The 25005-nt window shown below is 41.8% G+C and overlaps 1 protein-coding gene across 1 annotated transcript in view; it reads left to right on the forward strand.

The window, feature by feature from the left end:
* DNAH9 (dynein axonemal heavy chain 9) overlaps window positions 1–25005 on the forward strand; it is a 376206-nt gene that overhangs the window by 68704 nt on the left and 282497 nt on the right. Inside the window, exons 16-20 of the mRNA XM_026456281.1 lie at window positions 1705–1901; window positions 2011–2435; window positions 12280–12502; window positions 13260–13426; window positions 22455–23325. Coding sequence (XP_026312066.1) covers window positions 1705–1901; window positions 2011–2435; window positions 12280–12502; window positions 13260–13426; window positions 22455–23325 — 1883 coding nt within the window. The remainder of the gene's footprint in view (window positions 1–1704; window positions 1902–2010; window positions 2436–12279; window positions 12503–13259; window positions 13427–22454; window positions 23326–25005) is intronic.

Genomic DNA, 25005 nt, shown 5'->3' on the forward strand with positions numbered 1-25005 from the left:
CTTATGCTCCCTTAAGTTAAATATTGGGACTTTCCTGAGTCCAATCTTGTGTTCCCTTAAGTTAAATATTGGGACTCTCCTGAGTCCAGTAATGTGAATTTGTCATCCCTCCAGTTCTGAAGGCAAGGCCCTATTCTTATGTATTTTGAGTATACTGCAGTATTTTACTTAGGGTGAATGGCTAAGCTGTGGTAACAAAAACTCCCTCAACAATATGGTTTCAAGGACAGAGAAGTCTACCCCTGAAAGAAAGAGTCGAAGGTGGGTGTTCCGGTTTGGTGGGTAGGTTCCTTCTGTCCTGTGGCTCCACCATTCTTCAGGGCCTTGTCCTCATTTCTGCGGTTGAGCTGACTCACTGCCATGTCCAGGCTGTAGTCTGGTAGAGGAGAAAGAGACTGAGTACAGAGAAGGGTCACCTGCAGTCTCAAGAGTCCCAGCCCACGAGTGGCACCATCATGTTGTCCTACATCCACTGGTGAGGAAATTTCATTGCCACACCTGTCTGCAAGCAGGGATGGGAAATCTGGTCAAATCTCAGTTATTACTCTATTTCAAGGGAAGAAGACAACAATGGATTTCAGTGAACAGTCTCTGCCACCCACAGTATTCAGCCCATAACAGGCTCCTAAATATAACTACAATCGAAAAGTCATATAAAAATAAGTGGTTATTGATAAAAACTTTAAGCATATATCTTATACCTGGAACATCTTGCTCTGCGTTGTATTTTGATTTAAATTTAGCAAGGCAAGTTGACCTAGTAAGTAATCAGGGATTTGTTAATTATTCATACTGTTTTTAAAATTTTTATCACTACAGGACCACACTTAATAAATTAAGTTATTTCTTAGAAAAGGATAAGGAGCAGAATAGGCAGAATTGTAATTTCTCTTTGTGGTTCGTGTCTGTACATCTTTGACAAGCCTGCCCCCATTCACCTAGAGTGATCAGTGGCATGACATGGCTTGTGCCTAGGAAGAAATCAGCTGCTTCCAAGAAATGGACTTTGAAATCTTGGCTGGGCACGGTGGCTCATGCCTGTAATCCCAGCACCTTGGGAGGCTAAGATGGGTGAATCACGAAGTCAGGAGTTTGAGACCAGCCTGGCCAACATGGTGAAACCCCATTTCTACTAAAAATACAAAAATTAGCTGGGCGCAGTGGCACGTGCCTGTAGTCCCAGGTACTCAGGAAGCTGTGGCAGAAGAATCGCTTGAACCCGGGAGGTGGAGGTTGCAGTGAGCCGAGATTGTGCCACTGCACTCATGCCTGGGTGACAGAACCAGATTGCATCTCAAAAAATAAATAAATAAATAAAAATAAACAACAAATCAATCTCTTCTCAGCCAGAGGCTGGACTGTCGCCCAAGAAGCATTTGAGAATGTGGAAGGGGAGAGGCTTGGGCTGATCTGTCACTAGGATGTACTCCCTGAAGACAAGCAAAGTAAATATCCTGCAGTACCCAGGAGAGCCCTGCACCAGAATTGGCCTATTCAAATGTCAGTGGTTCCCCCACTGAGAAGCACTGCAAGACTATCACCCTCACATTGTATGGGATGTAAACAAATTTTACATTTCCGTTTTCCTACAGTCTAGCAGCTTATCTAAAGGAAAGCATTGGTCTGGATGCTTTTAAAACAGTCCTCTACTTTGACCATTTTATCCACTCTTTGTTTTGTTTGCTTGTTTTCCGTGTTTTTCAGAGTGTAAGGCAGGACTTACCCCAATATTTGAAGCACAACTGAGTCTAGCCATCCCAGACCTAGTTTTCTATCCGTCTCTGGAGTCTGGCGTGAAGGGGGGTTTCTATGACATTGTTGAGGGTCTCGTCACCAGCATTTTTAGGATATCATCTCTAGTGCCACGACTTTCCCCACAAAACGGCTCTCCTCACTATCAGGTACTGGAGCTGCAGCCATCCTGCCCTCCAACTGTGTCCTCTCCCGCCGAATCTCGAACTTCCTGCCATGCACTGATATAACCTGCCTGCCATTGTCTCACTTCCGCAGGTCGACCTGGACGGTATGCCAGATTTGGCAAACATGCGGCACACGCTCATGGAGAGAGTCCAGAGAATGATGGGCCTCTGCTGTGGCTATCGGAGCACCTTCAGCCAGTATTCATATCTCTATGTGGAGGACCAGAAGGAGGTTCTGGGTCAGTTTCTGCTGTACGGGCACATCCTCACTCCGGAGGAAATTGAAGACCATGTGGAAGACAGCATCCCAGAGAACCCTCCCCTCCTTTCTCAGTTTAAAGTGCAAATCGACTCCTATGAAACGCTCTATGAAGAGGTGTGCAGGCTGGAGCCCATCAAGGTGTTTGACAGCTGGATGAAAATTGATATTCGACCCTTTAAGGCATCCCTGCTGAATATTATTAAGAGGTGGAGCCTCCTGTTCAAACAGCATCTTGTGGACCACGTCACTCACAGGTACGACCATTGTTCTCACTTTCTTCCAGCATGCTAGGCTGCGAGGAACACCATGTTTTTAACCTTTTTTATATTTTTTTCCCCATGGATATGTTGGTAAAATTAAAAATTAAGACAGCTGGTTAGAGGTTCTAGACTTGCAGACATCATGGTAACTTAAGTCCTGCCCTTTTCTTTGTTCAGAAGATAAGCCCTCTTTGTTTTGTTTCCCGTTTGACATCCGGTGTGTGAAAGGCAAGTGGTTAAGTGGTAAGGAATGTTAGAGACAATAATAGGAGGTCCAAGCTCCCTTCACAGCTCCATGCCATCTCTTTAAACTTGGGAAGCAGAGGGTATCTGACGGGCCTCTTTGTTTTACTTCTACCTCTTACTCCTTGTCTCAGGTTATCCAGCTGGGCAATGTGGACGTCACTAAAACCCTGTGCTCCTCCCTGCCTGTCTTTGCCATTCTCACCATGCAACAGGCTGGATATGAAATTCTGTCTGTCCTGCTGTGACCTAGACCACCCAGCCCAGCACTAGGCTCTCTAAGCCAGAGCATCATCCTCTGAATGAACAATCCATGTGGTCAACAGTCCCCTGGTCACTTTACCTTGAACTGGTCCCCAGAGACACACCACAATTAGAATCTTGAGCCCCATCTCAGAACCCCACTGGGGACCACCAGTCCCTCTGCACTGTGATCGCCCTTTGGAGTGCTGGACGACACTGCAGGCAGGTCAGCCTGACCCCTCCTTAGTTTAGTGCTGGTTTTGCTTAATGCTGTCACGGCCTTGCTCCATGATCTGGAGCCATAGGCTGAAAGAAAATGGCAACATCAAGAATTTTATCTATCTGCAAATAAACCTTAAGAGACTTTCAAAGGGTAATGTTTGACTACCCTAGGAAACCCCAAGAATGCTCTGTGGGATTTTTTTTTTTTTTTTTTTTTTTTTTTTGTTTTTTGCTCTCGTTGCCAAGGCTGGAGTGCAATGGTGCGATCTTGGCTCACCGCAACCTCTGCCTCCCGGGTTCAAGCGATTCTCCTACCTCAGCATCCTGAGTAGCTGGATTTATAGGCATGCGCCACCATGCCTGGCTAATTTTGTACTTTTAGTAGAGAAGGGGTTTCTCTGTTGGTCAGGCTGCTCTCGAACTCCTGACCTCGGGTGATGCGGCTGCCTTGGCCTCCAAAAGTGCTGGGATTACAGGCGTGAGCCACCATGCCCCGCAGTGGATGTTTTAAATAGGGCTTCCTGGGTATTATTCCACATTCATGAAAGCTTTTCTTCCCTGAGGAACTCAGAGGCAAGAAGAGGAAATGCTGGTGGGTGGTAGGACTGTGACAGATGCCCCAGGATGGAGCACTGTTGGAGGGGACAGCTGCTTTGTGGTCCCTCTCCATTGCTAGGTCTGGTAATCCAAGGATAACCAGCATGTTTCAAAATGCAGGTTTTATCATTCAGGCACAGCAAGGCCATAGAGCAGCAGACGACTCCCATGAAAAGATAGATTATTACTCATAGTTCCCAGGAGGACAGTGTACGGCAGATAGATTATTACTCACAGTTCCCGGGAGAATGGTGTATGGCATGCCACACAGGGCCACACAGGAGAACTCCAGGGTCCATCAGGAGGCAGAAGGGGGTGGAGAATACAGGCAGGAGCCTTTTTTGTGACTTCTGTGGAAAGGAATAGATGAATCGTGGCAAGCAGGCTCAGGATTGGCGAGTTTGAACATTTCAGCACCTCTGGGGCATAGAGACTATTCCAAGTTGTCTGGGACCTGGCCTTGGGCTAATTAGGGCAGGGGGATAATGACCCAGATTGTGAGAGCCCCACAGAGGAGGTGGTTGGACTCTGGAATGGTTGGTTTGCATATGAAAGATGCGCTCACGGGCCAGCCACTGCTATCTCAAGGAATTGCTCAGCCCTGCACGGGGCAGTCCCTCCAGGGTTTCTAAGACCCCAGATGTGAAAAGATCAAAAACATATGGTTGATACAGGACGTGGTAACAGCAGCTGCCACGGGCATCAACCAGTTAGGCTTCAAAGGATCTAATGGGGTTGGTTTAACAGGATAAACACACAGTAGAGAAATTAGGAGGCTTGACTTTGTGTTCTTGAAACCCTGTTTCCTCACCTGTGAAAGATGACAGCCCAACTGAATTATTCTAAGGTGCCTTCCGTCTTCCAACTTTAACAGTTGGTGATTCTAAAAACTGGCTATTGTGTTATACTTTAGGAGAAGGGTTTATTGCATTCTGGAGGATTAGATAAAATAGAAATAATTTAAAAATTATTATTGTCTCCTCTGTGCCATGTAATTATGTGATTTCCACCTTTCCTTAATAGGTCAGGATGAATCCCAACTTGCATTGCATTTTAGATACTTCATTCACTGCCAGAAGTCCAACCCCCTTTTGTTACATAAACTCTCATCTCATTCAGCTCTTCCTGCCCTAATCTTACTCAACCCCTACCCCTGCCCTTGCAAAGCTTTTCTATGCCCTTGCAGCAGACCTCAGGATCTTACAGCAGCAAATGTCCACTGTCCCCTTCATCTTGTCTCATCACCATTTTGCTCCAACTGAAACCTGGCTCTCTTCTGAGGACGCTGCTTCCCCTCCAGCCCTCCCAAGTGGAGGCTGAATTTTCTCCTATATCCCTCTTACCAGTGGGCCTGCAGGTGGGTGAGGTATGGTTGCTCTTCAGTGCTGCTTCCAGACCATTTCACCACCATCCTTCCTCAAAATCACCAGCTCCCCTCACGTGAATTCTCAGACGACACCAACTGTACTCTGCCTTGCTGCCGTCACCCACCAAGCCATTAGTCCCTCTTCCTCACCAGTGTAGATCTTAGCATCTGGCTCAAAGATTTCCCTTCCCACTTTCTGCTGATAGTCACCTGCCATGACCCATCCTCCACAGAATCTCCATCAGACTGGCTCTTATGTTGTTGATCTCCTCCCTCCGATGCCCTTCCCTGTGCCATACCTCTGCTACCCACATCTCTTCCGTATTCTCAGTAGGGCTCAGAGAATGATGGGGAAGTAATTGCTCTGCCTTCAGAAGCTCAGGTGGAAGCATTCCACTCCCTGACCTCCACCTGTTATCTTTCTACCTCACTTACTTAGCAACACTGCCGCACAGAATTCTTCAAACCCATCAGGATTTCCAATTCATTGACTCCTCTGCTTTCTCAGAGTCTCTCATCCTTGGTCCTTATTCCCTCCTGTTCCCACCTTGTAAAACCCTGACTATTTAAACTCAGCGCTCCACACCTGCTCCCGAGCAATTCATCCCTGACGAAGCAAAATCAAACCAGTCTTCTGACCAGTCCTACATTTCATTTGTGAACATAAAATTCAGTAGGCCCTTCACATTTTCCTAAACACTTCCCAATTCTCTCAGACTTCTGTTTCCTTCAAATATCTTCTCTGCTTTTATGACTTGGCTTCTCATTTCACTGAGAAATTAGTATCAATCACGAGAGAGCTAATTCACCTCTTCACTGACAAATGTACCAACATGCCTGCATTTGAAGCCGGATATTCAGCCACCTCACCTGTGACTGTGGATAAGCTGTCCTTGCTTTTCTAAGTTCAAACTCTTTCCTCTCACCTTAGGACTTACCTTCTTAAATATTCCCTATCTCCAACATTACCAATTATTACCAAATATATATATTTGGTTCTTCACCTCCCATTCTCTCTCTACAAAAAGTTTTATGATGAAATATAACATACATACAATTAGGGAACAATATTAAAGAGAATACATGTTGTGAATTTGTATCATCCAGCTAAGAAACAGAACATTGGCTATATTTTAAAGTTTGAATCCTTCTCCCTCCTTGCAAGATGTTGCTAGTGTCCTAAATGTGACATAATCCTTCCCATGCTTTTCTTCCTTGCTTTGTGTGTGTGTGTGTGTGTGTGTGTGTATGGATATATACACATGTGTATGCATATGGATGTATACATATGTGTATGCATACACACATACCTATATGGAGACTTGCATTAAAACTTTATAAAAATGAAATATTATTGTATACCATATCTTCTTCTGTGTTCTATTTCTTTCACTCAGCATTATGTTTGAGATTTATCCAGGTTGAGAGTATAGCAGGAGTTTATTTTCACTGTGTACAGTATTCCCTTAGATTAATGTACCACAATGTATCTGTCCATTCCATAGTTGATGAACATTTGGGTTGTTTCCAGTGGTTTTGCTCTCTTCTAAGGACGCTGCATCCCTTTTAACAATGTGGCTATAAGTACTCTTATACGTAATCATGGACCGGGCAAGCATTCCTCTAGGGTGTATACTTAAGAGCAGAATTGCTAAGTCAAAGAGTATGCACATAATACCAAGCTCCCTCCAAGGTAGAGACAGCCATGGGTGAAAGCTCTTACAGCCTAGCATCCTTCCCACCTCTTAGTATTGATAAATTATTTAATCCTGGCCACTCTGGTGGGAGTGCAATGGTATCTCACTGTGGTAAATATTTTGCAGTACTCTGAGTATAAAAAGGTCCTCATCTTTTTATGTTTTTGGTAAGTCATTATGTTTCCTTTTCTCTGCCTATTCATATCTGTTCCTCATTTTTCTACTGGATTTTTTTTCCTTTTTAAAATTATGATTAGGAATTACTTACATATTCTATATCTAGTCCTTTGCTATTGTATATCTTACAAATGGAGTCTACCATTTTGTGACCTGTCTTTTCACTCCACTTATGGTATGTTCTGATAAACGAGTTCTTAATTTGTGTGGCCAAATGTGTCCAACTTTTCCCTTATGTTCTTCTTTTGTCTTGTTAAATAAATCCTTTTTTTGCCCGGATATCCTAATGATACCCTACTGTATTCTCTTCTAAACGTTTTAAAATTTTATCTTTCACATTAAATAGTCTCTTATCTAGCACTCATGAATATGAAGAAATCCTAATTACTGTAGCTTAGTAACAAATCTCAATATCTGGCAGGGCAGGTCTCCACCTGGATCATTTTCATGAAGAATATTCTGACAGTTCTTGGTTCTTACCATTTCATATAAATTTTAATCCTCAGTTTGTAGAAGAAAAAAATCTGTTGGGATTTTAATTATATTTGTAGTGACTATAGATCAATTTGAGTAGAATTGATGATATTGAGTATTCTTGTCCAAGAACATATTATCTCTTTACTTATTTACATCCTTTTTATATCTTTCAGTGAAATTTTGTAATCATTATCTTTAAAATTTTGCATATTTTTGTTCAAATATGTTCCTCAGTATTTTGTTTTTCAGTTCCTAGTATAAATGATATTTTAAAATCATATTTTCTGTAGAAAAGGAATTGATTTTATACATTGATTTTGTATCTAGCCATCCTGCTAAATTAATTTAATAATTTTGACAATTCGTCTGTACATTCTTTGGTGTTTGGTGTGTACATAGTCATCATCTACAAATTTATGATACTTGTATTTCTTCTTCCTTCTCGGTCTTTATGCTTCATATCTCTATCTCTTATCTTACCACTCTGGCTAGAACTTCCAGTAGAATGTTGAATGAAAGTGGGGATAATATACATCTTAGTGTTATCTCTGATCTTAAAAGGAGTGCTTTTAACATTTCACTGCTGAGTATAATATTTGCTGTGAGCTTTCTGTGGATTTGCTTTATCTGATTTTAGAACTTCCCTTCTATTTCTAATTTGTTAGGAGTATTTAGCATAAATGGATGTAAAATTGTATCAAATGTTTTATCTATGTCCATTAAGATAATTCTGGTTTTTCCCTCAAGCTGCTAAGTGGTGAACATATTATTTGACTTCTAATGTTAAAACAACCTAGCATCTGAGATATACCCAGCATAAAGTATTATCTTTTTCAATATACTCTCTGGCTTATTGTGTTTGCAAATATTTTGTTTAGCTTTACTGCACCTCTTTGTGATTGAATTTGGCCTTCAATTTTCTCTTTTTTTTTTTCCTGTCTGTATCTGATTTTTGGTTTTGTAATTTTGCTAGCTTCATAAAACAAGAAGTAATCTTTCTTACTTATTCTCCAGAAGAGTTGGTGTAATCTTGAAATTTTCTGATCTGTGAGAGTTTGATTTAAATTTCTTATTGAGTCATCTGGGATTGGGATTTTTTTTGTAAGAAGATTTTAGCTTATAATTTCTTTAATGATTATAAAGATATTGAAGTTTTCTATTCCTTAGTAAGTCACTTTTAGTAAGTCATATTTTCTAGGAATGTATCCATCTCATGTAAATCTTCAAATTATTGTTATAAAATGGATAAGATCCTCTCAACTGTTTAGTCTCTGCAAAGCCTATGGTGTCTCCCTCTTTTCATTTCTATTCTTTTTTTTCTTTTTTTATTTTTTGAGACAGAGTTTCACTCTTGTTGCCCAGGCTGGAGTGCAATGGCGCGATCTCAGCTCACCGCAACCTCCACCTCCTGGGTTCGAGTGATTGATTCTCCTGCCTCAGCCTCCCAAGTAGCTGGGATTACAGGCATGCACCACCAAGCCTGGCTAATTTTGTATTTTTTAGTAGAGATAGGGTTTCTCCATGTTGGTCAGGCTAGTCTCGAACTCCTGAGCTCAGGTGATCCGCCCACCTTGGCCTCCCAAAGTGCTGGGATTATAGGTGTGAGCCACCGTGCCTGGCCTTCTATTCATTTTTATTTGTGCTTTCTGGTTTCCTTTCTTAGTCTTGCCAGACACACACACAAAAAAAACTATCTAATAAACTCATTGATCTTATTTATTGTAGTTTTATTTTTATTTCAATAATTTATTCTTTTATTTTATTATTTCCTTTACTACTTTGGATTTATTTTCTGTTCTTTGGCTAAGTTTGCTTGTTAATTTTGAGTCGTTTGTCTGTTTGAATGCTAACATTGAAAGTTATAAATTCTCTTCTAAATATAGTTTTACCTCCATCTTACATTTTAGTATGTAATCTCATTACAATTTAGTTCTAAATACTTTTAATATTCATTATAATGGGTTTAGATTTTTTAATTTTTCAAATGTGGGACTTTTCTAGTTATAGTTCTTTATTCATTTCCAACTTAATTATGCTGTGGTTTAAAAATGATATCTCTAATAACAAGCTTCTGAAATTTGTTGATGTTGGCCTTATTCAATATAGCATATTCTGTTCTTATAAATTTCTGGGCATATTTGAAAATAATATATATTCTATAAGTACTGAGTGGAATGTTCTATGTATGCTTATTGGTTCAAGTTTGTTAATTATTCTGTTCAAATCCACTGTATCCTCACTGCCTTTTTTTAATCTACTTAATCTATCATCACTTACTAAGATAATTGTATTAAAAATCTTCCATTTCCATTTTGGTGGTATATTGTCAATTTCTCCTGGTAATTCTGTAAATTTTTGTTTCATATATTTTAAGGTTATGTTATAGGCATACAGATTTTGACTTTTTATATCTTCTTGGAACACTGAGCCTTTTAACCAAACATTAAACATCTTCTTTATCACTAGCAATATTTCTTGTACTAAAGTGTGTTTTGTCTTCTATTAATGTAGCTAAAGCAATTTTTCTTTGGTGATATTTGCTTGGTGCATCTCTTTTTATCCTTTGGCTTTCAACCTTGCTGTGCCCTTACATTAGAAGACATTTTTATAATCAGCATAGAACTGATTTTTTAAATCCACTTTAGCAGTATGTATTTTTTAACTGGAGGGTTTTGTTCATTAACATTAATCGTGGTACATTTTAATTTATATCTACCATTTTATTATGTTCTTTTAGTTTGCTATTCTTTTTCTTTTTCATTGACTTCCTTTTTTGTCTGCTTTGGGGTATAATTTACATGTTTTCTTTTATTTTCCTTATTCCATTTTTTTCCTTTGCTACTTTGAATGTCATGCCATGTAGTTCTACTGTTCTAATGGTTATCACTGCTATTCTAATAAGCATCCTTAAATAAATAAATTTATTCCTATTTTTAGTCTCTTCACAATGATTAAAAGACTTTAGGATAGTTTGACGTCTCCTGTTCATCCATCAAATTATATTCTATCATTCCTAGTAATTTAGATTGTTCTCTATTATTTATTTAAGCCCCAGGAACTATACATATATACCGAATGTTTATTTATTTGTTTATTATTTATTATTATTATTATTATTTTTCGAGACTGAGTCTTGCTCTGTCACCCAGACTAGAGTGCAGTGGCATGATCTCCGCTCACTGCAACCTCCGCCTCCTGGATTCAAGCGATTCTCCTGCCTCAGCATCCCGAGTAACTGGGACTACAGGCACACGCCACCATGCCTGGCTAGTTTTTGTATTTTTAGTAGAGACAGGGTTTTGTCATGTTGACCAGGCTGGTCTCAAACTCCTGACCTTGTGTTTGAGGTCCTTGCCTCGGCCTCCTATTTAGATTAACCAGCATACTTACCATTATTGCTCTATAGTCCAGACATCCGACTGAGGTGTATTCCATTAGGAATTGCTTTAGTAAAGGTCTATTGATGAAGTGCTCTCATTCTTTCTTTGTCTGAAATGTATTTATTTTGCCCCTGTTCTTTAAAAATAGTTTTGTGGAGGAGAGAATTCAAGAATAACATAAATTCTCTTTGATTATTGAAAATATTATTCTATTGTGTCCTGGCTTCCATTTTTGTTGCTGAGTAGTCAGTTATCAATCTAGTTTTGTTTTGTGTGTGTGTGTGCTGTCGTTGTTTTAAGAAACTTGTCTTAGCTCTGAAGCTAATTTTAAGATTTTTTTTTTTCTTTTGGTAATCTGTAGTTTCATAGTGAAGTATTTATATGAGGGTTCCTTTACATTTCTTCTGCTTGGGATTTGTTGGGCTTTCTTGATCTTACATTGAGTGTCTTTCAGCAATTCTAGAAAATATTTAGCCAGACTCTTCTCACATGTTGTTTCTTGTTTGTTCTATTTTGTTCTTCTGGCACTTTTGTTATACTTACGTGTGATGTTTTCATGATCTCCTGTCTTTTAATAACTTGCATATTTTTCCTTTTTTCTCTTTCTACCCTGCAGTTTAGAAACTCCTCCATGTATATCATATAGCAGTTGAATCCCCTTTCAGCTTTGTTGAAATTTAAATTATAATTGTGTTTTCCATTTTTAGATCTTCTACTCCGTTATTTTATAATTTTGCTTGCTTGGTTTTATTCTTTGTTATTTTTCACATTTTAGGCCTTCTCTTTTATTTATTAAGTTTTAGAATATGTTTGTTAGAGTATAATCTTAAGACACTTTTTGATTTGTCAACTTACAAATATTTGTTTCTTCCTGCCATATAGTAAAGTGATACAAAGGCCTACTGAAAATTATTAGCTTCTTTCTCCTGGAATTCTCCATCAACATATGATCATTTTTGCATTGCCAGCAAACACCTCTTAGAAGCTTTTTCTATGCTTCTTTTCACAAAGCAATGCTATCACAAGCCATAATTCTCATGTTATCCACTTCATAAATTTTGCCACTTCTCTGAATCCAGCATTCAATACCAAGGTCTACACACTTTCACAGATTTTGAGTGTGCTCAGAGAACCTCTGAAATGAACTTCATTCTTGATTCTATCCAAATCACACATTACATTTAGATGTCATGTCTCCTCCTGAGTCTCTTCCATTGCAGGACAGGCCTCAGTCTTTGCCATTCATAACCTTGACACCTTGTGCAAGAAGCCATATTCTTAACATCAGAGCATAGTCTATGCAGAGTGCTTAACAAAGTATTGGGCATGTGGTAAGATTTTTATAACGATAGATATTTTTGTTGGGGAAATCAATGCATCTTCCTTTTGAGGAGCAGAACGAGAATGGCTCCTCATGTTCTCTTTGTGTTAATTAGCTTGGCCAACCTTGAAGCGTTTATAAAGAATAGTGAGAGCGGCTTACTCAAGAAAGTTGAAAAAGGAGATTTCCAAGGCTTGGTTGAGATCATGGGACACCTTATGGCTGTGAAAGAATGGCAGAGTAACACTGATGAGATGTTTGAGCCCTTAAAGCAGACTCTTGAATTGCTGAAGACCTATGAACAGGAATTGCCAGAAACAGTGTTTAAGCAGCTGGAGGTCAGTGCATTTATGTCTTCCTTATAAAAGAAATAGAACATGTTAGGATTTCAGAATGGGGTAAAGTGGGGTACAGCAAATGAAAAACAGGGCTTGGAGCTGACTCAGGATCTATGTTTTGGAACTATAATGTGTAGCATATTTGTAATGTGTAGCATATTTGTAATGTCTAGCAAATTCTGAAAACTCAGTACATATGGGAGAAGGCAATGCTGGAGATACATGGGAGAATTAAGATGGATAATTTTTTTCTGTAGAAATGAACCAGTGTTTTGGCTGAGAAAAAAAAGCAGATCTGAAATTTGTTAAGATGGTCCAAGAGGAAATGTGGGACATAAAAGAAAATAACCAAGCAATCCTGAAGAATATAGAAAAGGGAAGGGGTTAATGTAGTTTCAGTAGAAATACAGTGGAAGCAATAGAAACCGAAGATTGTAGAAACGTCTTCCTTTAAGAAAAATCTAAAAGTCTCTTTAGCATTGCAAGTTTTCACAAATTTAGAGGGCTTAGAGGACCAGAGGTTGAGAGCAAGAAGGTTAGTGTTGAGTGAACAGTAGGTAATAGTTGAGAGCAGCTGCGGAAGGAAGTCGAGGAAGAGTGGGTGGAGGGCAGATTGTAGGGAATGGGAAGATGACACCACCACATCATCGTACCATCTTGTAACACAGATGGAAGCATCTGGGCTCTGTCCAGCTCAGGACTATGGGAAAGGCAAGAGCGCCTTGGGAATCTGACCACACTGAGGTTTCCTTTGCAGGAGCTGCCTGAGAAATGGAACAACATAAAAAAGGTGGCCATTACTGTGAAGCAGCAGGTGGCCCCACTGCAAGCAAATGAAGTGACACTTCTCCGCCAGAGGTGCACAGCCTTCGATGCAGAACAGCAGCAATTCTGGGAGCAATTCCACAAAGAAGCCCCATTCAGGTATGGGCCAAACACTGCTGCCTCTCTTTCTCTGAACACTGCAATCTTTGAGTCACGGATAATCTTTTTGTTGAACGTGTGTATTCTTCCAGCAGCTGCAGACCAGTTAATAATCTTCCTTCCCATTTAGGACCTTTGGTTGAAACGTGCTAATGTGGACCGAATCCTATCATGACCTGTACGGACCAAGGATTGTAGAAATATCTTGCCTTAAAAAGATGCGTATATATCTAGAAGCATCTTTGTGCCTCCAAGTTTATAAAGGGATGATAGGTGGTGTAATTACTAGGATTTTACTAAACCTTTAGCATTCTAAGTTCTCATAGACTGTTCTTTTGGTTTTAAAAAGTGGCTGATGGAATTTTTACAATTTTACAGCACATTTCATTTTGGCAGCGTAAAGGAAGGATTTAGGTGAAGGTTTTCTTCAGGGGATTTCTCTCCACTTGGTTCAGACACCTCCCTGCCTCCCTGCTTGTTATGACAGGTCTTTACATAAACAAAGCAACTCTAGGATGGGTAACACCATTCACCCGTGCCCACACTGCACACACCTGGGCTCCTTTCTCAGGGGTTTCCTCCCGTGCTGAAGTGGTCTGCTTCTGGTCCACTTCTCAGCATCAAGGGCTCCAACCAGGAGGCCAAACTGGTGCTGAATGGTCCTACATCTGCTGATGCGCCAGCTAGATTGGGTGCCTTTTGCCCCAACGCTTCAGCCCTGTGATTTGTTTCCTGCTTCCTTGAGCTTCATTTCTTGCTGGATCTCCTCTATAGTGTTGGGTAGACGGACTTCGACATCTCCAAACTGGAAAATTCTCGATGCTCACGGTGAGGAATGTTTTCATTTTCAAAGGTTACTTGTCCACAGAAATATTAAAGCAACAAACCAAACAAACAAACAAAAAATACAACTTCATTGGAACAAAGTCCAATAAAAATTAAGTGCATAGATGCTAGATTCAGGTGGCCTGGGGTCTAATTTGTGGTCTTCTACTTACTTCTTATGTTGTGATAAAGTTACTTAATACCTTTGTGCTCCAGATTCCTCATCTATAAAATGTAGATAATACTAGTGTCCACCACATATAGTTGTGGCTTGAATTAAAGAGATCATTCTTGAAAGTGTCTAGCATCGTGCCTGGTACTATGGTGAAAAACCATGCTGGTTTGCCCAGCACTGTTCTGGTTGTTGTTTGGGAGTTTTAAAATCTCTCCAGGTGATTCTAAATGTGCAGCCCAAACGGCAGCACATTGCTCTAGAGTTGTATGTTTTATATATTTATATCTTATGTCTGTTTTACACACATGTCCTTCCCTGCCTCTTAACATACTCATCTTATTCTCTGTAACTCCAAGCATAACGCTTGGGAGATAGCAGCATTTTCGAGATAGCGTCTTGCTCTGTCACCCAGGCTGGAGTGCAGCATCATGATCATAGCCTACTGCCTTGAACTCCTTGGGTTCAAGCAATCCTCTCACCTCAGCCTCCTGAGTAGCTGAGAGTACAAGCATGCTCATGTCTTAGGAAGCACCTCTGTTCTGGGCAAACTGGATGGTTGCTCACCCAACCTGTCAATCCTATTTTTACCATTCATTCTTCAACCATTTATTAAGCAGTTGCTATCTCTCAAGCATTATACCTGGGGTAACAGAGAATAAGATGAGTAGGTTAAGAGGCAGGGAAAGACAAGTGTGTAACACAGACATAAGATATAAATATACAAAACATATGACTCTAAAGCAATGTGCTGCCTTTTGGGCTGCACATTAGAATCACCTGGAGAGATTTTAAAACTCCCAATGCCCAGTCTGCCCTGTATACCAACAAAGTTAGACTTTCTGGAGGCGAGACCTGTGAATCAGTATTTTGGAAGCTCCAGGAATTCCAATGTGCACCCAAGTTTGGAAACCACCACCCTAAAGGGAAGTAATTGGTTTCCTTTCAAGCAATCATGTGGAGGAATATAACTCCTAATATAACTCCTAAGTCTGTATCCCTTTAGAATCGTTGCCTTAGGAGCCAACACCCTTGTTCCAAAGAATTATCTGTTGCTCAAAACCCTTGTAGACTTCTTTGGGGACTGTCTTTCAGAGTCTGAGGCTTATTCCTTTGACTCTTTTTTTGGGCATGCAATTGAGTTTTTGAAATTGAGCACCATTTCAGAGCCAAAACTGCTGAGGGAGGTAAGTTCTCCAGCTGGGTAATACTACTTAGTGTTAACAGCAACCATACCAAAGACAACAGCCATAAAAATAAAGACACTAGTATTTTTGCACCAACAGTCTCTCTTTTTCTCTCTCTCTTTTTTTTTTTTTTTGAGACAGAGTCTCACTCTGTCTCCCCCCAGGCTGGAGTGCAACGGCACGATCTCAGCTCACTGCAACCTCTGCCTCCCGGGTTCAAGCGATTCTCCTGTCTCAGCCTCCTGAGTATCTGGGATTACAGGCGCCCACGACCACGCCCAGCTAATTTTTGTATTTTTAGTAGAGGCGGAGTTTCACCATGTTGGTCAGGCTGGTCCCAAACTCCTGACCTCGTGATCCACCCACCTTGGCCTCCCAAAGTGCTGGAATTACAGGCGTGAGCCACCACGCCCAGCCCAACAGTCTCTTAAAATAATTTCAAAAAAGAAAAATATTCAAAGATGTTGCGGGAAGTATCTTCCCAAAGAGACTTTTAAGACTGCTGGAAAGGGAAACAACATTGGTGTGCTTTTGTGTCTGTTCGAAATTCAGTATTCCGCCTTCATGGGTATATTTTGTGTATTGATCAGCTCCTGTTTGTTTTTTCATTTTATTTTTATTTGATAGTTGTGTTCATTTTTCTTTCTTTGCACTTGTATCTGCTGGCTGTGAGGATACTGCTACTCTAAGCTGGGTGTTCCAAATTCACATCTGCTAATTTGACATGCAGATGAATCCCTGGAAGAGGATGCTTTGAAAAGAACTGCTGGGAAACCAAACATTTCTGCAATTTTGATGTATTTCTCTTTTTGTCAAGAAAAACATCAGAGCTAAAATGGAATCGTAGATTTATTGCTAAAGCGAATCTCAGTGGATGTCAACTTATGTGTTTTGTTTTCTTTCTTAGTTTGGTGTGTGCGAGTGTTCAAAATTTGTAGGTATTGTGTGTGGCATGTGAGTTTAAATCTGGTTGCTCAACTGTTAAGTTATTTATGAATTTCTAAGTTGCAGACCCTGGTACATTTTTATGTGAATTCAAGTTTGAGTTTAATTCTGGTTTCTTCACTTTTAGATCATTTCTGAATTTCTAAAGTGCAGACCCTGGTACGTTTCTCTGTGGATGCAAGTTTCTGCTCCTGATTAGGTTATACAGGTTAAGCTCAGTTTTGAATGTTCTCGTCTTTGAGGAGAGAGGAAAAAAAAACCTGAGTGTCTTCTTAAGCCCTTGCAGTCTGACAGGTGCTGTGTGAAGTTAGGTTGCATAGGTTGAGGTTCTTCATGTCCAGGTCAAATTTCAGCTCCTCCTTTAGTTCTTAACTCTAAATTATAACACCACATTTCTAGCCGAGCTCTCACCACAGTCATTGGCTAAATCATCCTACTCAGATTCAAGGGCTTTGTGCAACTCTTAAAGCTGGTGACCAGTTCTCCCTCTTGAATGAAAGGAATGCCCTCATGTTCTAGTGGAGTTTTACCTTTTGATCTTCCTGACCTTGAGCACAGTCCTCCTGATCTTAAGAAATGGCATGGTAACATACAATCTTCTTACCCACATCAAGACCAAGGTAATCAAGGGATTACTGAGTCAAAATAACCTATCTCTGTGAGCTCCAGCTCAACGAAGACCATTTGTGTTTTCAGCAGGCAACTAGATTCTATGAATGGCTGGAAGGGCTTTCTTGAAGATACCTTCCATGGGGTGCTGTCCTACTTGACAACTAGAGAAAACAGCTTTCCACATAGCCCAAGGCAGCAGTCATGAGGAAAGAAAGGCTTTTGTCCTTCTTGCACAGTGCCTATTGTCTTTTCCATAACTGCAGAAAAGGGCAGTATTCGTCATTAAACCTCCCAGGGACATGTCGGTATCCTAAGATATGTCATTCATTCAGCTTGATCCTGTTCTTCCAGTTAATCTGACTCATTCCCATGATTTAAGCTTTCATGGAGTAGATGAGGTTGTGGTCTAAACAGTGGAATCAGCAAAAAATGGTGTAGCTGTTAGGATTTTGAGATGATACACCTTTCCTGACCTCAAGGACTTATAACCTCAGGGACCATTTCAAAAATGAGCAATAAGGCACGCACACTGGGAACCAGCTTTAATCCTGCCGGGGGAGGCAGTTCACACCTCCTGGAGAACATGGTGCTTGTCATGGTGAGCCACAGCCAGTGGTAAGTAAGAGCTCTTTCAGGGGGAGAAAAAAGAGTTAGAAAATGAGGATATTCTGGGCAAAGGAAATAGCACATAGGAAGATGCAGAAGGATGAAAATGTAAGAAACAGCTGGAAAACTGCATATGTGTATGACTGGGATGCAGGAAGTAGGAGAGGAGAATGGAGGAGGGCCATGTTTTGACCATAATCTCAGCCACTGAGGAGTCTAAGTATGACAAAAACATACTATAAAGACCGCTCTCATGGCCATGGAGAACAGAGTGGGGCAAGGTAAGCTCAAGACCAGGTGCTCAATGGGAGAGTGGTTCCAACAGCCCACATGAGAAGTGGTGAGGCCTGATCAGAAGCAGTGGCAGAGATGAGGGAGAGGGAAAATGGATTGCAGAGAGATTTAGGAGAATATCTGCAGGATTGATCGAATGTGGGAGATGGGGGAGAAGGAGAGTGCAAGGGGATTTTTCACCTTCCAGCTTGGACAAGTGGTGGGAAGAGCTCTTGTCCCACTGTTCACTGAGATGGTCACAGAATTGGAAGGACTGAGCCTCGCAAAGTCTGGGTTGGATATATTAATTTTTTTTTTTTTTTTTTTTTTTGAGACAGAGTCTCGTTCTGTCACCCAGACTGAAGGGCAGTGGCAGGATCTTGGCTCACTGCAACCTCCACCTCCCAGGTTCAAGTGATACTGATACTCCTTGCCTCACCACGCCTGGCTACTTTTTTGTGTTTTTAGTAGAGACGGGGTTTCACCGTGTTAGCCAGGATGGTCTCGATTTCCTGACCTCGTGATCCACCCTCCTCAGCTTCCGAAAGTGCTGGGATTACAGGCATGAGACACATTGAGTTTTATGCTACCTGGTGGGTATCAAGGAGAGGTGTGACACCGTTCATGGTATACACAGATACGGACGGTACTGAGGTTCACATTTACCAACAGCCAATTTCCCAGGAATCAATTTAACTCATTTATTCCTCTCTCTCCAGGCTAACATCTGGGTCAGGCCTGAATGAGTCATTTTTCCACGATCAAATGCATGAGCACCGTATTTTCATTTCTTGTAATTATTGTTTTATTCATCCAAGCTTTCCAGGCATTTCTCTTTCAGAGTAAAATACTTTTGCCTTATTATTTCAACTTCAAAGACTCAACCCACCCTTTTCCCTCCTATTACTTTCTTGTTCTTTTTATTTATTTATTTATTTTTTATTTTTATTTTTTGAGGCAGAGTCTCATTCTGTTGCCCAGGCTGGAGTACAGTGGTGCGATCTCGGCCCACTGCAACCTCTGCCTCCCAGGTTCACGCCATTCTCCTGCCTCAGCCTCCCGAGTAGCTGGGACTACAGGCGCCTGCCACCACACCCAGCAAATTTTTTGTATTTTCAGTGGAGACAGGGTTTCACTGTGTTAACCAGGATGGTCTTGATCTCCTGACCTCATGATCCTCAAAGTGGGACGCCTCAGCCTCCCAAAGTGCTAGGATTACAGGTGTGAGCCTGGCCACTTTCTTGTTCTTATACTGTATCATTTCCCCAGGGTTTAGAGGATGGCTTCCAGTTTATCAGGCACATGAACCAGGTCTATGAATATCCTGATAATGTGCTCTAAAGTTTTGAAATCATAAGAGGGCTACCTGTCCTCATGTCTATGGGTTCCCTTCACAACTTAGGCCAAGTTGGTTTTTATGTGTGCTTAGCTACAGAGAATGATCACCCACAAATCTAAACTATAAACAAAAAATATGCCGCAGGTTGAATGAAGTTGGGAACAGGTTTGATAAACGTTCACCTCTTATGAATACTTGAGAAACCAGCATTGATTTAAGAATTCTTGTGGGTGCCAAAGGAAGAATGGTTAGCAAGATAATTTCTAATCTTCTATATGCACCCCAAATAGCTCCTATCTTACCTAAAAAGTTATTCCTGAATGGTGTTCCACTAACAAATGAAACAGGATGTGGGCTTTTAGAATTCGTTTGAATTTTTTAACTGACGTCAAGAGGTTCAGTTCACATTCTAAGTTCACTCTAGTCAAGATAAAAAGTGGAACCCACACACACCAACAATTAGGCTTTGGAAATGAAGAATAAGCACGAGAACTCCTCACCCTTGGTGATCTTTTTTGCTGGGCCCCTTGCCGTGAGCACATTCCATTTCTTTCCTCCTAGTTCTTTCCTTTTCATAAGGGAGAAAGCTCCTCTCTCTCTATATATATATGTAGAGAGCAGGGCCCTTTTCAACTCTGAGCACTCCAACCTTCTGTTCTGAAATATGTGGGAGTTAAATAATAGAGAAGGCATGCGAGTGATCGTCAGTCCCATCCTCTTAAGATGTAAATCTACAACCATCGCACCTGAGCCAAAAATGATTTAGATGGAACAGGAAGGATTCAAACATAACGAGCGTCGAAGTTAATCTGACACTAATTTAATGGTATGCATAACTGTTATTCTGTTGCTTGGCAATTAGGCTTAAGTGGTAAGCATTCAGGTAAATGACTTCAGTTAGAATTACTTTCCATCTGTCAAGTCAAATATTTCTAAAGTCAACAGAGAAAGGGCAGTTGAAAAACAGGACTTTGTAAGTCATTTTCTTCCTTTCTCCCTCCTTTCGTATTCTACCTGCCAATACGCAAACACACGCATGCACACACAGAAACACACACACACACAGTTGATGGGAGGAAACGGCCAATTCTCTAGTTACTCATTTCTTTGCAATCTTCCCTTTGATGGTGAACCCCATGATGCCCTGTTTTGATTTTAGCAGAACATACCATTGTCCCTTAAGCTGTGGTGTGTCTAGTATGTAGCCCTCCAAGCACACAGAAGCAAGTATACATGAGCTTGAGGATGAGAGTGAGTATAAGGTGGGGTTAGAGGAGAAAAATGAGAGGATCCTTGAACACTAGGGCTATGAGTGCCCTTGACCATAAAAAAAGCCATCTGCAGCCAGGCGGGGTGGCTCACGCCTGTGGTCCCGGCACTTTGGGAGGCCGGGAGGTGGATCATGAGGTCAGGAGATGGAGACCATCCTGTCCAACATGGTGAAATCCCGTCTCTACTAAAATACAAAAAATTAGCCGGCTGTGGTGGTGCATGCCTGTAGTCCTAGCTACTCAGGAGACTGAGGCAGGGAAATCACTTGAACCTGGGAGGCAGAGATTGCAGTGAGCCAAGATCGCACCACTGCACTCCAGCCTGGTGACAGAGCGAGACTCCGTCTCAAAAAAAAAAAAAAAAGCCATCTGCCTACATGGGTTCCTTTGCATGTAAGGTCTTATGTTGGGGAAAACACTATGCAGGAACACATGCTTTGTGGGGTGGCAGCATAAAGTCTGTCCACACTTAAAAGGATTAGAAGCAGTTTCGGGTGCATGCATGCCATAAACACTGGAGAGAAGAGGTTGAGGAAATGTGATGAAAAAGCTAGAAATGGTGCTCATATGTGTCGAGTGCAGACCCAGAGGCTGCCCCAGGATGCAGAAGAGAATGGGCCAGGGAAGGGTAAAGGCAGAAAAGTTAGATCAGGGACCGCTTGGAGGAGAGCTCACAAAGATGAGGAGCCAGACTCGAGGCACACAGTGAAGGAAAGTGACCACGATTATCTATCACGGGCTTTGTAGCCAGTCTTCATGGCCACTCACAGTGGTTCTCCAGTGTGGAGTGCTGTTGCCTGAAGCTGATGCAGGCACCAGTGTGAGCTTCACCTTGAATGATGACACTCTCCTGACAAATGGAAATCACCTGTGGAGTGTGCCTGGGTCCCACTCCCAGTGATTCTGATTTAGTTGGTCCATAGAGCAGTCTGGACATGGGGATCTTTCAAAGCTTTCAGAAGATCCTGACATGCAGCTGAGGCTGATAGCCACTGCCCCAGAGTGATCAATGGAGGGAGGGTCAAGGTTGGGCTCCTGAGTCCCAGCTCTCCCACTTAAAGATCACCTACCAAGCTGGGCTTGGTGGCTTGTGCCTGTAATCCCAGCACTTTGGGAGGCCAAGGCGGGTGGATCACGAGGTCAGAAGTTCAAGACCAGCCTGGCCGACATGGTGAAACCCCATCTCTACTAAAAATACAAAAATTAGCCAGGCATCGTAGTGGGTGCCTGTAATCCCAGCTATTTGGGAGACTGAGGCAGATAATTGCTTGAACCCGGGAGGCAGAGGTTGCAGTGAGCCGAGATCACACTATTGTACTCTAGCCTGGGCGACAGAGTGAGACTGTCTCAAAAGAAAAAAAACAAAATCGCCTATCACTAAGTTCCTGGCAGGGCCCTTGGCTTTCCAACTTCTGCTGTAATATGACAGTGCTCTTTTGTGTCAAGTGGTCTTCAGAACCAACAGCTAGATGAAGGGTAGAGTCTAAAGGGGCTTGGATAAGGGGGTGTTCCCTTCTAGACCTGGGTGGAGAACATCCAAGCATAATGTTCTTGAATTGCCCTTCCTCCAATGCCCACTCCACTGCAGTCCATCCTGAATGTCTTTTTTTTCCCCAAAAGAAAATCCTGGGAAGAAAAGACATTCTTTGCTTTGGTGAAAATGATGTTTTTGGTGAAAGCCACTGCTCTTTCCTAAAACACCAAGCATTTAAATATTTCAGCTGGTTGCTACCTTAGAGATGCTAGGAGATGGGCCCCTGCATGCCATACTTACAAAGGAACACACTGTGTTTTGTAGGTTTGATAGCATCCACCCTCATCAAATGCTGGATGCCAGGCACATCGAGATCCAGCAGATGGAATCCACTATGGCCTCCATTTCGGAGTCTGCCAGCTTATTCGAAGTCAATGTCCCTGACTATAAGCAGCTGAGGGAGTGCAGGAAGGAGGTCTGCCAACTGAAGGAGCTCTGGGACACCATTGGAATGGTGACCTCCAGTATCCATGCCTGGGAGACCACACCCTGGAGGGATATCAAGGTGGAAGCCATGGAGTTGGAGTGCAAACAGTTTGTCCGGCATATCCGAAACCTGGACAAGGAGGTCAGGTCCTGGGATGCATTCACAGGCCTGGAAAGCACTGTGTGGAACATGCTGAGCTCCCTGAGGGCAGTAGCTGAGCTGCAGAATCCAGCCATCCGGGAGCGGCACTGGAGGCAGCTGATGCAGGCCACTGGCGTGAGCTTCACTATGGACCAGGACACCACCCTAGCACACCTGCTGCAGCTCCAGCTGCACCACTATGAGGACGAGGTCCGGGGCATTGTGGACAAAGCTGCGAAAGAGATGGGTATGGAGAAAACCTTAAAGGAGCTGCAGACCACCTGGGCTGGCATGGAATTCCAGTACGAGGCCCACCCCCGGACCAGTGTCCCCCTCCTGCGTTCTGATGAGGACCTCATAGAGGTTCTGGAGGATAATCAAGTTCAACTTCAGAACCTGGTGACGTCCAAGTATGTTGCTTTCTTCCTGGAGGAGGTGTCGGGCTGGCAGAAGAAGCTGTCCACAGCAGATGCTGTCATCTCTATCTGGTTTGAAGTGCAGCGAACCTGGACTCACCTGGAAAGCATATTCATTGGATCTGAAGATATTCGGGCACAGCTCCCCCAGGTACCTGCTAAGGAAATCTAGAATCTCTCTATTCTCTGATCCAGGGTGAAGGGAAGGTCACCCAGTGTCTGCATTGTCTAGGCTCTTTCCTTTTCTGCCTCCTTGCTTTGACTTTACTTAAAGACACCTCTCACAGATGCTCTCCTTACCTGCCACCAAAAGTTAGGCAGAGGAAAAGAGGGACAGCGAAATGCACACCAATCAGTTTGTCCTTAGATGGGTAGGAAAAAGAAAGGAGAATCTCATTCAGAAAAAAAAAAATGTGTATATAAGAAAGATTAAAAAAAATACTGGCTACTGCTGTTTGGGATGAGGTCCTCACGGGTTACTTCTTGGATCATTAAAATTCAAGTGTCCACTGAAAGTGAGTCTCATTTCCAGGCAAATTCAAGTTCCTTCTCAGCAGCACGCCATTCTATCAACCACTGGCATGTGCCAGCACTCCAACTACCAGCTGTCAGCTAAACTCCAAACAATGGATATCCCTAAAATACGTGTTCTTCTCATTATTACCTTCCCTGTGTTTGATTGCCCCTTCTAATTAGTCCTAATTAATGTGCCGTTAATTTACCCCTCTCTCAGTGGACTCTGATTCATTTTTAATTTTTTTCTTCGGGCTTCCTCTGTATTCTTTCAGTACAGCAAGTTCTTTGCTTACAAATTAGCTTGATTCCAAAATGTCACGTGCTGTCCAGGCTTTGGTTAGAAATTAAGGCACGTTCTGCCCACAGTTTTGCTGCTAATCCCAAAAAGCATATTTAGTGTAATATTGTAGATTAAAGGTTGTATATTTGCAGTGAAAAACAATAGAAAACAATTCTGTATGGCAGTTGTCATTAAGTAAAATTGAATAAGCCAGATTTTATTTATCTCAAACGCCAGCGATTGAAACAGGCCAGGCTTAATTAGAAGGGGTCAGGGACAGAGGCGAAGATTCTTGCAGAAACTTTAAGAGAGATGATTGAGAACTTTTAATTAAAAATATTGAAGAATTAGTACCATTAACCTGTATACAGTGCCATAGGTTTGTGTACAAAATATGTAAACACATTTACTTTCTCTGTAATAACAATGAAACAGAAACAGTTTCAAAACATAATAAAATCAACCAGGCTCTAACACCCTAACTGGTAACTATTTTCATCCATTATGAATTTTTCCCAACTTTTGTTCATGTACATACATATTTTTACATAATTGCTCTCAGTGTAATTGTAATTTTCTAGTTAATTTTTTTCATTTGAACATTTATGCCAGATATTTCAGATACTTCTACAACCTTGATACTGTTTTATTTTTGATTAGGGCAAAACATCTCATTGAGGAATCATATTTTACTTTGCCCTCTTGTATTTTGTTTGCTTGTTTGTTTTGAGACGGCACCTTGCTCTGTTGCCTAGGCTATAGTGTAGTGGCGTGATCACGGCTCACTGCAACCTCCGCCTCCATTCAAGTGATCCTCCTGCCTCAGCCTCCTGAGTAGCTAGGATTACAGGCGAGTGCCACCACACCAAGCTAATTTTTGTATTTTTAGTAGAGACAAGGTTTCACCATGTTGGCCAGGTTGGTCTCGAACTCCTGACCTCGTGATCCGCCCGCCTCAGCCTCCCAAAGTGCTGGGATTATAGGCTTGAGCCACCACACCTGGCCTACCCTCTTGTTTTTAAGGGCAGGATCACA

The sequence above is a fragment of the Piliocolobus tephrosceles genome, chromosome 16, assembly GCF_002776525.5.
Source record: "Piliocolobus tephrosceles isolate RC106 chromosome 16, ASM277652v3, whole genome shotgun sequence".
NCBI lineage: Eukaryota > Metazoa > Chordata > Mammalia > Primates > Cercopithecidae > Piliocolobus > Piliocolobus tephrosceles.